A 13,909-nucleotide genomic window follows, 5' to 3' on the forward strand; every position below is an offset into this window, starting at 1 on the left:
TAAATCAAAGCTTTCCACTCTACAATTTAGGATTATTATATGCTTTAGAGGAGGAAAGCTGCAGTTCTTTAATTTCTGAATGTATTATTCAGTTTGCTACAGCAAGGTAATCATCAACAGTGCAACATCTATGGTAATGGAGTAAAATTGTGAAACAATAAAATTAACTTCTAAAATAAACTGATACCATTGATGTGACCTCATTTGGAATACTACTGCAATAGTGTCATTTTTAATTTTGTTAACTTCAAGAATTATTAGCATAACAAACTTAAAAAATACTGTACATGTACTTTGAAACAGAACTTTAGAGGATTAATGAAACTATCCTTTTTAGTTAATGTTGGGGAAGACTGTCCTGTCTTTGATGGACTGTTTGAGTTCTGTCAGCTGTCAACAGGAGGCTCTGTAGGTGAGTGTATTCTCCTAAGGTATTTTTCTTAGTTATTGATTTTTCAGGTTGTCAATTAAGTAGCAGTAATAAGGTTACTTTAGGTACCCTTTCATGTTCTATGTTGGGTAACAGTAGAAGTGGCACATTTTTTTATCTTGTTCATTTTTATTTATTTATTGCTGATGGAATGATAACATCCTAATAAACAGAAATATTTCACCCCCTTTAATTTTACTTGCTTGCTTGCTTATTTATTTATTTTGCCATTTTGCCATTTTTGTAATGTTAAGCTCCTAAGGTACCTTATTTCTTTTGTCTTCTGTGGGGAATTACATTGCTAGAGTTTGGTAACTTGGCCAGCACATTCTAGCTGCACAATCTTGCAGAACTCTGAGGTCCATAAAATTGGACTTGAGTATCACATGCAGCCCATGTGTTGGTCACTTCTGTTCGCATGGAGGTATTTTCACATTGAACTTTGGCAAAAGTATAGGTAATAGGAATGGTGCTTTTATTGCAGTGTGAGGGGAAAAAATGAATAGGAATTGAAAATAAGACAATTAATAGAATAAATAGGGGAATCATCATTAAAAGTGACGTATTCAATATATTACAGGTAGTCCTCACTTAATGTCCATTCATTCAGCAACTGTTCAGAGTTACAACAGTGCTGAAAAAATGGGCTTAAGTCCAGTCCTCGAATTTATGACTGTCATAGTACAGCCATGTCACATGATAAAAATTTGGGCTTGCCCACATTTATGACTGCCCCCCCTCACTGTCACCCCCAGCTGACCTTTGTCCCTGTCCTCAGTGTGATTGTTGTGCTCTTGCCCTGCAGCAATGGGGCTTCATGGTGAGGCAATGGGGTGGCTGGCCACAGCGCTAGGGCAGTTGGCCAGACTGGCATTGGGGCTTCGCGTTGCAGTGCAGCAATGGGGCTTCACACAGTGGCAGTGGGTTTTGCAGCACAGGGCTTGAGGCAGCACTCTTTGGTGGTGGTGCTGGGGCTGAAGTAGAGGCCTGGGGCAGTAGTGACAGGCTGAGACTGTCCCAGCACCATGCCACTGAGTAGTCACTCTTCAGGGCAGCCAAAAGGGCAGAGAGGGGAGGGAGATAGGCAGGTTGGAGAGAGTTGAAGAGAAGGCAGTCCCTTACCTTAGAAGAACCCAAGGCTCAGGGCTGGAAGAGACAAAGCAGGGAATGGCTTGGATCAGGGTGGGTCCTCACCTAACAACCGCGTGGGATTTGCTTAACGACAGCAACAGGGACTACCAGAACTGCCATCGCTAAGTGTAGCAATTGCGTGATGTCTCTTTTAACAACTTCATCGCTTAGCAATGGAGTTGCTGGTCCCAATTTTGGTCGTTAAGTGAGGACTATCTGTATGTGATTTATAGCACATCATACCCAGGAGCAGAAGTGCTTAAAAAACCTGTTAAAATTCAAACCAGAACAGATGTGCTAAGTGAAACTGTTATTTTTCTTGCTAGATACTATATCTTGTCTTCATTACTGCGAAAGATTTTTAACTACATTTTCTCATAATATTTCTTTAGCTGGAGCAGTAAAATTAAATAGACAACAAACAGATATGGCTGTTAATTGGGCAGGAGGACTTCATCATGCTAAGAAATCAGAGGCATCTGGTTTCTGTTATGTCAATGATATTGTGCTTGCCATTCTTGAGTTATTGAAGTAAGTTCCTGGTACATTTATATACATAACATTTCCTATAAATAAGTTGAAAACATGAGTGTTGGACTGAAAGTGAGTTTTTTATTTATTTATTTTCTATCCCGCCTTTATTATTTTTTTATAAATAACTCAAGGCGGCGAACATACCTCATACTCCTTCCTCCTCCTATTTTCCCCACAACAACAACCCTGTGAGGTGGGTTGGACTGAGAGAGAGTGACTGGCCCAAGGTTACCCAGCCGGCTTTCCTGCCTAAGGCAGGATTAGAACTCTCAGTCTCCTGATTTCTAGCCCGTTGCCTAAATAGCAGAGCTAGGAAAGGGTTTTTTGGTAGTTTGGAATTCTCCTTTTTGCATCCTGACAGATAACATAATTGAAATTATAAATCATTCTTTCTAAATAATTTAATTTAAAAGGGTTATGTTGTGCTCCAAAACTATCCTGACTATATTCTTGCCATTAGAAATGAAAGAACAGCTATAAGAAGCTGTTATTCCAAATCATGTAATAGCTTTACTATTTTACAGTAGATAATAGTTATTGATGCCCTGGTTGTCATGAATGCTTTGCTGTCTTCTTAAAGTATAGATAATCATTATATTTGTAGACCAATCTATTATGGGTAATAGATAAATTAGCACTTCAGATATTTCTTGCTTGCCTGTCTGTAAAGTCTTTCAGTGTATCTGTGGACTTGGTATTCTCCTTTTCATTAATCATTTCTTGATGAGTTTGTAACACAAAATTGGGTAAGTCTGTTTATTTCAGTTAATTTCAGTCTCATGTAAAAGTGCAAAATTATGTTAGTATAAGATAAAGCTATTAGTTAGTACAAAGATAGTTATTTTTTCCCTGTTTTGGGTTAGCAAGTACAAGTGGAAAAAGTCCAGTTCCTTTAAAGCTATGATTATGAACATTATTATCATAAGTGTAAGAAGTACGGCAATCATAAAGATGAGATTTACACATTATCCAGTATAGTATCAGCCTATATTTAACTCTTACCAAAGTTACACATGGACATAAACACAGATGTTTAACCAGTACCTTTTCAGGATCTTAAATTACATTCATGGGCATCACTTACATCAAGAGGAAATTCGCCACCAGAAATTGAAGCTTAAAGAGTTTCTATGTATATGTGTACATGCACACTCTCTCTTCCAAAAAAGATAGGTTAATTAGTATTGTTACTTAATTAAAAAGTCAACAGTTCCACATTAAAGTAGCAGCTTATTTGGGAAGCATCATAGCAACAGGACTAAATTTTAAGGTCAAATGATGCAAAAATGCGTACATATACTGTACATTTAAACAGAAAATATAAGAGCGACTAGGAAAATTATGAGATTCACAAAAGACCTAATTGCACAAATGACCTAATTGCAGCAGGCAAATTCAAGGTGCAGAAGAGAGAAAGAAAATACAAGAGAAAGCAAAAATACAAGAAAGCAGAGGGTCAGGAAATAGAAGTGTATACATATACAGGGCTTAGCGTACCTTATTTTCACTGTCACTTTTACAACCTCTTGCAAAATTCATGCCATTGAAAATCGCTGTTTTGCTGTCAACTGTTGGGTGTGATTAGGATGAAAAAGTGTGGAGTGTCTGCAGAAAAGGGCTGCATAATTTAAATTAATTAAATTTTAAAAACTAAGCAATTTGCAGAATGTTTATAGGTATCAAAGTTGTGTGGCTTGGGAATATGTTACAAGGAGGGGCAACAAATCTGGTAAGATTTATCATAGGTACATGCAGAAATAACATGAGTATGCCTTTTTGTTATATGTAGCATTTTTAACTGTTTTGTGAAAAATTCAGGAAAGTGGTTTCCACCTTAAGAATAAAAAAATAATCAAGTAGTGAATTAATGTTAGAATGTAATGCTACATCTTGAATTACACACACAGACACACTTATAAAACCTTATGGAAGGAGAATTTCTTACCCTGTGTCCCCTTCCAAGCTTCTTAGAAAAGCCTTCTTCACAGGAACAACTTGTCAAACCTGGACAGATAGGCTTCCAAAGCTTTTTATTTAATTAACATATCAAAAAAACACCAGCAATAAATTGCATTATAAGAAAGAAAAAATACATGGGCGTATGTACAGTGCCAGACAGACTTTATTGAAGTCATTGACCAGTGTTCCATTAAAAGTAAAGTAAAATACAAAGTAAAATATTTTTTTTAAAAAACTAAAATAACATACATGGTCAGTGTGACTCAGTCAAAATGAATTTTAGAAATAATAAAATAGAATTTGGCCACATTCAAAGTAATTGGGTCATATTGGTTAGCTAACAGCAGCTATACACAGAATGCATTTCAATGGCCTGAAAAATTAATTTATTTAATTTTTATCCCGCTGATTATTTTTATAAATAACTCAAGGTGGTGAACATACCTAATACTCCTTCCTCCTCCTATTTTCCCCACAACAACAACTCTGTGAGGTGAGTTGGGCTGAGAGAGAGGGATTGGCCCAAGGTCACCCAGCCGGCTTTCATGCCTAAGAGGCAGGACTAGAACTCACAGACTCCTGGTTCCTAACCCAGCACCTTAACCACTAGACCATACTGGCTCTCTATATATTATAAAGGAAGTTTTAAAAGATAGCTGTGGGACTTTATAAAATGGACAGCGCAGCAAAACATTGGCCATATTTTCATTTGCCTTTCACAACAGGTACAGAATCATTTAATTTTCTGAATTTCCCCTTGAGCAGTTATTGGGAATACATCAAAATGAGCTAGGTTAATGCTCTTCTGAACTTAGTTATGGTTATTCGATTTAAATATTTTGCTGGTCTTATAAAGGGGGAGTGGCTACTCAGGAACACATCTCTAAGGCAAACGGATTGAATTGCCCTTCTCTGTTCATAACATTTTAAGGCCTGATAAGCCTGCTTGTAAAAATGTGTCTTGTGAGAAGCAACTTCTGTTAAAGCAATCTTGTCCAAGTCAATTCAAAATTATTAACCAAGTTCAGAGGTCCTAGACTAAGAGTAAAAAATAGTAGTTGTAACCAGTTTGAAACAATACGTAGGCATGCACTGGTCTCCACTCAGATCATGCCAGACCCATAGAGCAAACATATATCTAAAGTAGAGTTTTTAATTTGCACTACAACTTAAGATGTGGAAATAAAATCAAATGCAAACTTAAAATCAATAGAAGCAATGTATAGTGCAGATCTTGGCTTAGCAGTATACTTTTCCAGTTAGTGCTGTAAAGTCAGAGTATGATCTATAACCTCTAAAACTTGCATATTCTTCAGCCAGTATATGTTCTGAATTGGCCCAGTCAGAGGCTTTATTTTATAGATGCTTAGCATAAAGCTTGCTCATTGTGTTTAAGATACTGATGGGCCAATAATTAGCAGGCAATCCCGATTACCTATAAAGCTGAGACCCACTCTCTTGGATTCAGTGCAGTGGGGTCTATAAACCTAAATAAGGAGGCTAATACAGATTATCCACCATTTCAAATTACGTACTACAGATGGCTTAGTAATGATAAGATCAAGTAATAAAGTCATTACTTGGAGCTTTATCGGGCTTAAGATCTTAGGAAAAGAAGAAAAGCACACATTTGGGAGTATATATCAGGACAATTTTTAGTTTTAAGTTGGGAATAAGAGAGGGCTATGTTTTGACTGGAATGCAAAGTTTATTCAGTAATACTTAATACTAGGGGATGAGGGGGGAAAATCATTTCCTAGAGTAACAAGAGGCTTTCCACCATGACCATTGCTGGTGGTTGTAAATTGGTAACAAGTATCACTGCAGATGACCCGAAGCCCTTGATTCTTTCTTTTCTAACCCTTGGAGGCCCCTCTCACAAGGATTGCCAAAAATTGATAGCACTGCTTCCTTCAACCTTAAAATGGAAACATAAAAATGGTAGTATAAACCTAAAATAGGCATATCAGTTAAAATAAGAATATTACATGATTGTATGTTTGTTAACTTAATGTGCAGCTGTGGAGTCCTTGGTGCTCTCTGAGCCTTGTTGTTTTCTTGCAGACGTTTCATTGCCAGAGTAGGCAGTATCTTCAGTGCAAAGAGGGAGTGGGCCTTGCTCTCAGTTTATATACCGTGGCTTGCCCTGCCTGGCAATGAAATGTCTGCAGGAAAACAACAAGGCTCAGAGAGCACCAAGGACTCCACAGTTCAACCCTGAGCTACAAATACTCGCTTTGATTAATATGCAGCTGTCAGTGTGGTTATGCATTATCTCCCTGTTGTATATTGAATATGTAATATAATGTTGTATATGCAGAACTTTATTCTGCACCATCATCTAGGCTAATATTGGGGAATGTTCTGATAATATTGGAATCACATGAAGGATAGATATGATTGTATTGTGGAACTTAAATCTGCATATTAGAGATAAAGCTATTTTATATAACTGATTTAGTTTGGGGGAGAAAGCAAAATCAAGGATTAATCTAGCAATATTTTCCTCTAAAGAAGAGTCATGAGGTTTATTGTATTGCTTTACTAAAGTTTTTTCTTTTGTGTCCAGATACCATCAAAGAGTCCTTTACATTGATATTGATATCCATCATGGTGATGGTGTTGAAGAAGCTTTTTATACCACAGATCGAGTTATGACAGTATCATTCCATAAATATGGTGAATATTTCCCTGGAACAGGAGATTTAAGGGTGAGTTCAGTTATAAACTTATCGTTTAATAATGATAGCATTTTAGAAGTGCTATTCTTAAGCCTCATTCTCAAGTTAAATTAGTTCTTAGTTTCTGTCCATCTTTTCCATTAAGTTTATTTAAAATTGATCAGGGTTTACATTAACATGATAACATTTCACCTTAGTGTAAGTCCAGATCCATATTTTAATATATTTCTGGGAGAAGTGCTGTAATGTTTTGAAAGTAATTTCACCATTATATTAGATGTGGTACCTGGATAGTACTAAAGTTTTGAATAAATGTAATTTTAGCATCTAGGGTGATTACAAAGTTCTTCCAACTTGATCTCTGGACTCCATTTTCAGTTGCAAGATAGATATCCAGAGAACCTCAAAGTGGTTGATCAAAACTAATAAGACACCAAAATGCCATTAAGATTTGCCAGTAGTTATAATTGAACTATAAAAACAGCAGCATTACTTCATTTACAAGGACTAGTATGACAGCAAACAAAATATTTAGCATCAAAAGATTATATTCCAATATTTTTTTTTCCTGTAAATGCTGTGAAAATCAACGTTGTTATTTTAACATGAATGTTGTATAATGGGTAACATTTTATTGGAGATAATGCTACATTATGCAGCAGCAGTTACTTATAAAGGAACAACAGAAACTTGAGTTCACAGACAAGGCAGTATATAGGAAAAAATAAAGGTTTGTTATTAATCGAGATAATCCAGTGTCGGATCACAGTTTAATTCATAATTATTTAAGATTTTATCCATGACAGATGTCACTGCATCACTAGAATCCATTAGATACATTTGAGTCCAAAGGCCAATGCTTGGCTGTAATGTTTATTTAGTATCCTAGCTGTATCTGAAAAACTGAATTCTCCTTTAGAAGTGTACTGCTGTTAAAAAAACTTTAAAAGAATAAGCAGTACAACATACTTCATAAAAAAATTAAGACATTGTACTAAATCATGGTTTAAGCATTGTTTTGTTGAACAAACTACAGTGGCCTTGTTCTTATATAATGCTGTACTACACATAACATTGGGCCAGTGTAGTGTTTAAGTTGTTGGACTTGCACTAAGAAGATCTCAGTTCAAATCCCCATTTGACCAGAAAGCTCACTAGCTCAGTTTAAGGGGCATTATATTAGGGGGAGACCCCATGGACACAGTCATAAAATCTCAGAAGAAAGTCAGAATATAAATGCAGTAGACGTAATAAATCAGGTTCCTGTAAAGCTTTGTGAGCAGAGTCGCTAGCTGTAATAACATGTATACGAGTGCATAATCTTGTTCCTCTGAACTATAATAGTCAGGAAAGCAGAGATAATTTATATTGCCTCAGAGCTTCTTGGTAGTTAATGAATACATTTTAAGAAGCTTTGAAAAAGTTTGTTGTTGTTGTTTATTTGTTTAGTCGTTTCCGACTCTTCGTGACTTCATGGACCAGCCCACGCCAGAGCTTCCTGTCGGTCGTCAACATCCCCAGCTCCCCCAGGGACGAGTCCATCACCTCTAGAATATCATCCACCCACCTTGCCCTTGGTCGGCCCCTCTTCCATTTGCCCTCCACTCTCCCTAGCATCAGCATCTTCTCCAGGGTGTCCTGTCTTCTCATTATGTGGCCAAAGTATTTCGGTTTTCCCTTTAATATCATTCCCTCAAGTGAGCAGTCTGGCTTTATTTCCTGGAGGATGGACTGGTTTGATCTTCTTGCAGTCCAAGGCACTCTCAGAATTTTCCTCCAACACCACAGTTCCAAAGCATCGATCTTCCTTCTCTCAGCCTTCCTTATGGTCCAGCTCTCGCAGCCATATGTTACTATGGGGAACACCATTGCTTTAACTATGCGGGCCTTTGTTGTCAGTGTGATGTCTCTGCTCTTAACTATTTTATCGAGATTGGTCATTGCTTTTCTCCCAAGGATTAAGCGTCTTCTGACTTCCTGACTGCAGTCAGCATCTGCAGTAATCTTCGCACCTAGAAATACAAAGTCTTTCACTGCCTCTACATTTTCTCCCTCTATTTGCCAGTTATCAATCAAGCTGGTTGCCTTGGTTTTTTTGAGGTTTAGCTGCAAGCCAGCTTTTGCACTTTCTTCTTTCACCTTCATCATAAGGCTCCTCAGTTCCTCTTTGCTTTCAGCCATCAAAGTGGTATCATCTGCATATCTGAGATTGTTAATGTTTCTTCCAGCGATTTTAACTCCAGCCTTGGATTCCTCAAGCCCAGCATGTCACATGATGTGTTCTGCGTACAAGTTGAAAAGGTATGGTGAGAGTATACAGGCCTGCCGTACTCCTTTCCCAATCTTAAACCAGTCCATTCTGTGGTCTGTTCTTACTGTTGCTACTTGGTCGTTATACGGATTCTTCAGGAGGCATACAAGATGACTTGGTATCCCCATACCACTAAGAACTTGCCACAGTTTGTTATGGTCCACACAGTCAAAGGCTTTAGAATAGTCAATAAAACAGAAATAGATGTTTTTCTGAAACTCCCTGGCTTTTTCCATTATCCAGCGGATATTGGCAATTTAGTCCCGAGTTCCTCTGCCTTTTCTAAACCCAGCTTGTACATCTGGCAATTCTCGCTCCATGAATTGCTGAAGTCTACCTTGCAGGATCTTGAGCATTACCTTACTGGCATGTGAAATGAGTGCCACTGTTCGATAGTTTGAACATTCTTTAGTGTTTCCCTTTTTTGGTATGGGGTTATAAGTTGATGTTTTCCAGTCTGATGGCCATTCTTGTGTTTTCCAAATTTGCTGGCATATAGCATGCATTACCTTTACAGCATCATCTTGCAAGATTTTGAACAGTTCAACTGGGATGCCGTCATCTCCTGCTGCCTTGTTATTAGCAATGCTTCTTAAGGCCCATTCAACCTCACTCTTCAGGATGTCTGGCTCTAGCTCACTGACCACACCGTCAAAGCTATCCCCGATATTGTTATCCTTCTTATACAGGTCTTCTGTATATTCTTGCCACCTTTTCTTGATCTCTTCTTCTTCTGTTAGGTCCTTGCCATCTTTGTTTTTGATCATACCCATTTTTGCCTGGAATTTACCTCCAATGTTTCTAATTTTCTGGAAGAGGTCTCTTGTCCTTCCTATTCTATTTTCTTCTTCCACTTCCACACATTGTTTAAAAATAATTCCTTATCTCTTCTGACTAACCTCTGGAATTTTGCATTTAATTGGGCATATCTCCCCCTATCACTGTTGCCTTTTGCTTTCCTTCTTTCTTGGGCTACTTCTAGTGTCTCAGCAGACAGCCATTTTGCCTTCTTGGTTTTCTCTTTCTTTGGGATGTATTTTGTTGCTGCCTCCTGAACAATGTTGCGAACTTCTGTCCATAGTTCTTCCGGGACCCTATCTACTAAGTCCAGTCCCTTAAATCGATTCTTCACCTCCACTGCATATTCCTTAGGGATATTAGTGAGCTCATAGCTAGCTGATCTGTGGGTCTTCCCTAATCTCTTTAGTCTGATCCTAAATTGTGCAATAAGAAGTTCATGATCTGAACTACAGTCACCTCCAGGTCTTGTTTTTACCGACTGTACAGATGTCCGCCACCTTTGGCTGCAAAGGATGTAGTCAGTCTGATTTCGGTGTTGTCCATCTGGTGAAGTCCATGTATAAAGCCATCTCTTAGGTTGTTGGAAGAGAGTGTTTGTTATGCAGAGTGAGTTGTCTTGGCCAAATTCTATCAGCCTATGTCCTGCTTCATTTTGTTCTCCCAGGCCATGCTTACCTGTAATTCCAGGTGTCATTTGACTGCCCACCTTAGCATTCCAGTCTCCTGTGATGAAAATAACATCTCTTTTAGGTGTGTTGTCCAGTAGGTGCTGCAGATCCGCATAGAACTGCTCTACCTCAGCTTCTTCAGCATCTGTGGTTGGGGCATATATTTGGATCACTGTGATGTTAGATGGCTTGCCCTGAATTCGAATTGAGATCATTCTGTCGTTTTTTGGATTGTATCCAAGCACTGCTTTAGCCACTTTACTATTAATTATGAAGGCTACTCCATTTCTTCTGTGGTCCTCTTGTCCACAGTAGTAGATCTGTTGGTCATTTGATGTGAAGTGGCCCATTCCAGTCCATTTCAGTTCACTGACGCCCAAAATGTCTATCTTTAATCTTGACATCTCACCAATAACCACATCCAATTTGCCCTGGCTCATAGATCTTACATTCCATATTCCAATGGTGTGTTGATCCTTAGAACATAGGATTCGCCGTTCACCACCAGCACCGTCGGCCGCTAGCCATCCTTTCGGCTTTGAGCTAGCTGCGTCATCACATCTGGGGCTAGTTGAACTCCTCCTCTGTCCCTCCCCAGTAGCATTTTGACCATCTTCCGACCTGGGAGTCTCATCTTCCGATGGTATACCGACATATCTCTGGTTGTACTGATCCATTTAGTTTTCACGGCAAGAATACTGGGGTGGGTTGCCATTACCTTCCCCAGGGATCGCATTTAGTCTGACCTCTCTGTCATGACCTTCCCGTCTTGGGTGGCCCTTCACGGTTTAGCTCATGGCATCATTGAGGTGCTCAAGCTCCAGCACCACAACAAGGTAACGATCCTTTGCTGAAGTTGAAAAAGTTTAGAGCATCCTTATTTTGCCAATTTCAGGTTGCCTGTGTTTTTAGTATCAATAGAGCTATGTTCTGAGGTTAGAGAAACCAGGTGATTTTTAATCTCATTAGATGTTAAGACTAATGATGGCCTAAATCCCTGTCCCAGCCTTGATGTTTACACTTAAAACAATGTATCTTTTTAAATGTGGAATTCCTTTCCTTTTACCTTTCAATAGGAGTTAAATCCAGTAGTTTAGAAAGCTTTTCTCAACCTGTCTGACCACAAGATGGTACTATTGCTTCATGTTAAATAGAGGTGAAACTTATTTTTTTCTGGTCTGTAAAAACATTGATCTAAAACCGTCTTTTGCCTGTGAAGTACATTTAAGGATCATTTTTTATTGAAAGTGAATTTCCTCTCCAGAAGGCAGAGTCAGCTAAGTTTTAACATAGCTTTTTTTCATAGCACTCAGGCTTTATTTTATTAATTCATTTTTATTATTTAGTTACCTTTGAGCATGACAGACTCCTGCAACCACACCAGTGTGTAATAATATACTAATGTATATTATTGTATAATCTATACAATAGCTTTTCTTGAGAAGGATTCACATGATTAAGAATGTAGCACTATTGAAGGCCTACCCACAAAAGGGTTAGTTGATGGTATGAAACACCACTGAGAAGTCTAACAAGACCTGAGAGGTTGCACTTCCCCCGTCTATTTCACAGCAAACGTCAGCCACCAAAGCAGCCAGTGCCATTTTCATCTCTGGTCGTGGCCTGAATCCAGACTGGAAGGAGTCCAAATAATCTGTTTCCTCTAGGGGGCACTCCGCCACTTTTTCAATAGCCTACCTTAAAAAGGATAGGAAAGGTTGGAGGTGGGACAATAATTTTCTAAAACAGCTTTTTGAGACGTGCCACTGCCTTCTTTGTTAACCATTCTGAGGGCACATACAGTTGTTTCTGTATCATAGGCTCCCTGCTGTAAATAAAGAGCAACTTCATTCTGGTGAATATAAAGAGTAACCCATTGTTTAAAGGAATGCAGCTGTTAAAATTAATGAAGGGTTTTGAATTTATATAAGAATACTAGAGGATGAGCATTAAGGAATGTGGTTTTTGTGTCTTTTGCTTAGTGAAATGTGGAACATTTCTTGTAGATAAAATAGCATGTGACTTTACGGATCTGACAGAGCAGACCCATGCCATTACTCCCAATCCCCAGGTAATTGGTTGTTTTATAAAATCTAACATGCCTATATATCTGTATTTTATGCCATCCTCATTCTTGGTGAAAGACACTGTAGTTTTCCTTGTACAGTGACTCCAAATCATGCTTTGCTGAGATAAATCACATCCTAATTATGCTTCTGGGTCTGATTCTTCTGTATTGTCACATGTCTATAGCCTGTTTCTCTGAAACACATTTCTTTGTACATTTTTCTACTGCACAAATCAAATGCTTTATACTGTATGAAAAACTTAATCTGAAGTGTATCTGATACCTCTGGTATATACATTGTATTTATTTTGTATTTCTCATATGCTGCAGTATAGAAGAATATTTTTAAGTCACTGTAATGGCCAAAGTTGATCTGGAATTAAACACAACATACCATCCCCTTGGCTATCGGTGTGTGATGTCTTCTATTCATCCTTTCCTTATAGGACATAGGGGCTGGAAAAGGGAAATATTATGCAGTTAACTTTCCAATGAGAGATGGAATAGATGATGAGTCATATGGACAAATATTTAAACCAGTGAGTATATTCTACATAGCTTTTAAAAATTGATATTGTAGTATTGAATAGAAGGTTTACTGTCATTCCTGCATTTTTTATAGATTATATCCAAAGTGATGGAAATGTACCAACCTAGTGCTGTGGTGTTGCAGTGTGGGGCAGATTCACTCTCTGGCGATAGACTGGGATGTTTTAATCTTACTGTTAAAGGTAAGGGAACAAAACGTTACAGAAGTATCACAGCTGCGTATTCTCTGAAACCATTGTTAGAAAGTTTTTGGTGAAAGTGTTTTATGAACTTTAATTCTCTAAAGAATTCAGTGTTATGACTTAACAATGGGTTTTCAATTCTAAACAATCCCAAACATTTTTCCTTCATTTTAGCTGTATTCCCTAATACTTATGTGGCAGTTTATTTATAGCCATTGAGTTTTGGTGGGATAATTTCAAAGTACTTATTCATTCATACCTAAGTAAAAATAGTAATTAAATAACTTCAAGCTTAAATTGTGTTTTGTTTGAATGAATGGGTCACCCAAGATAGATAATTTGTATCACCTGCTGAAACTTCAAATGCTTATTACTGGCATTTGTTTGTATATTCAGATTCTTTTATACATCATGCAGTTAAAGGAATAACTTAAAAAGATGTTCTATTTTGGCATCTTCACGTATAATGGACTGATGTAGGCCTTGTTTGCCAAATGGCATGTGAAGAAACACACATACATAAACATGCACAAGAATCTTTTCTTAAAACATAAATCATGTGAATATATCGTTGCTAGTACTTAACAAGTTTTTC

General features: G+C 37.8%; 1 protein-coding gene across 1 annotated transcript in view; it reads left to right on the forward strand.

Annotated features, from left to right (window-relative positions):
- The window catches only part of HDAC2 (histone deacetylase 2), a 32,521-nt gene that overhangs the window by 13,307 nt on the left and 5,305 nt on the right, over positions 1–13,909 (forward strand). Inside the window, exons 4-8 of the mRNA XM_063310949.1 lie at positions 338–412; positions 1,954–2,092; positions 6,624–6,765; positions 13,030–13,122; positions 13,206–13,314. Of these exons, the coding sequence (XP_063167019.1) occupies positions 338–412; positions 1,954–2,092; positions 6,624–6,765; positions 13,030–13,122; positions 13,206–13,314 (558 nt within the window). The remainder of the gene's footprint in view (positions 1–337; positions 413–1,953; positions 2,093–6,623; positions 6,766–13,029; positions 13,123–13,205; positions 13,315–13,909) is intronic.

Source organism: Candoia aspera, chromosome 1 (genome assembly GCF_035149785.1).
Source record: "Candoia aspera isolate rCanAsp1 chromosome 1, rCanAsp1.hap2, whole genome shotgun sequence".
NCBI lineage: Eukaryota > Metazoa > Chordata > Lepidosauria > Squamata > Boidae > Candoia > Candoia aspera.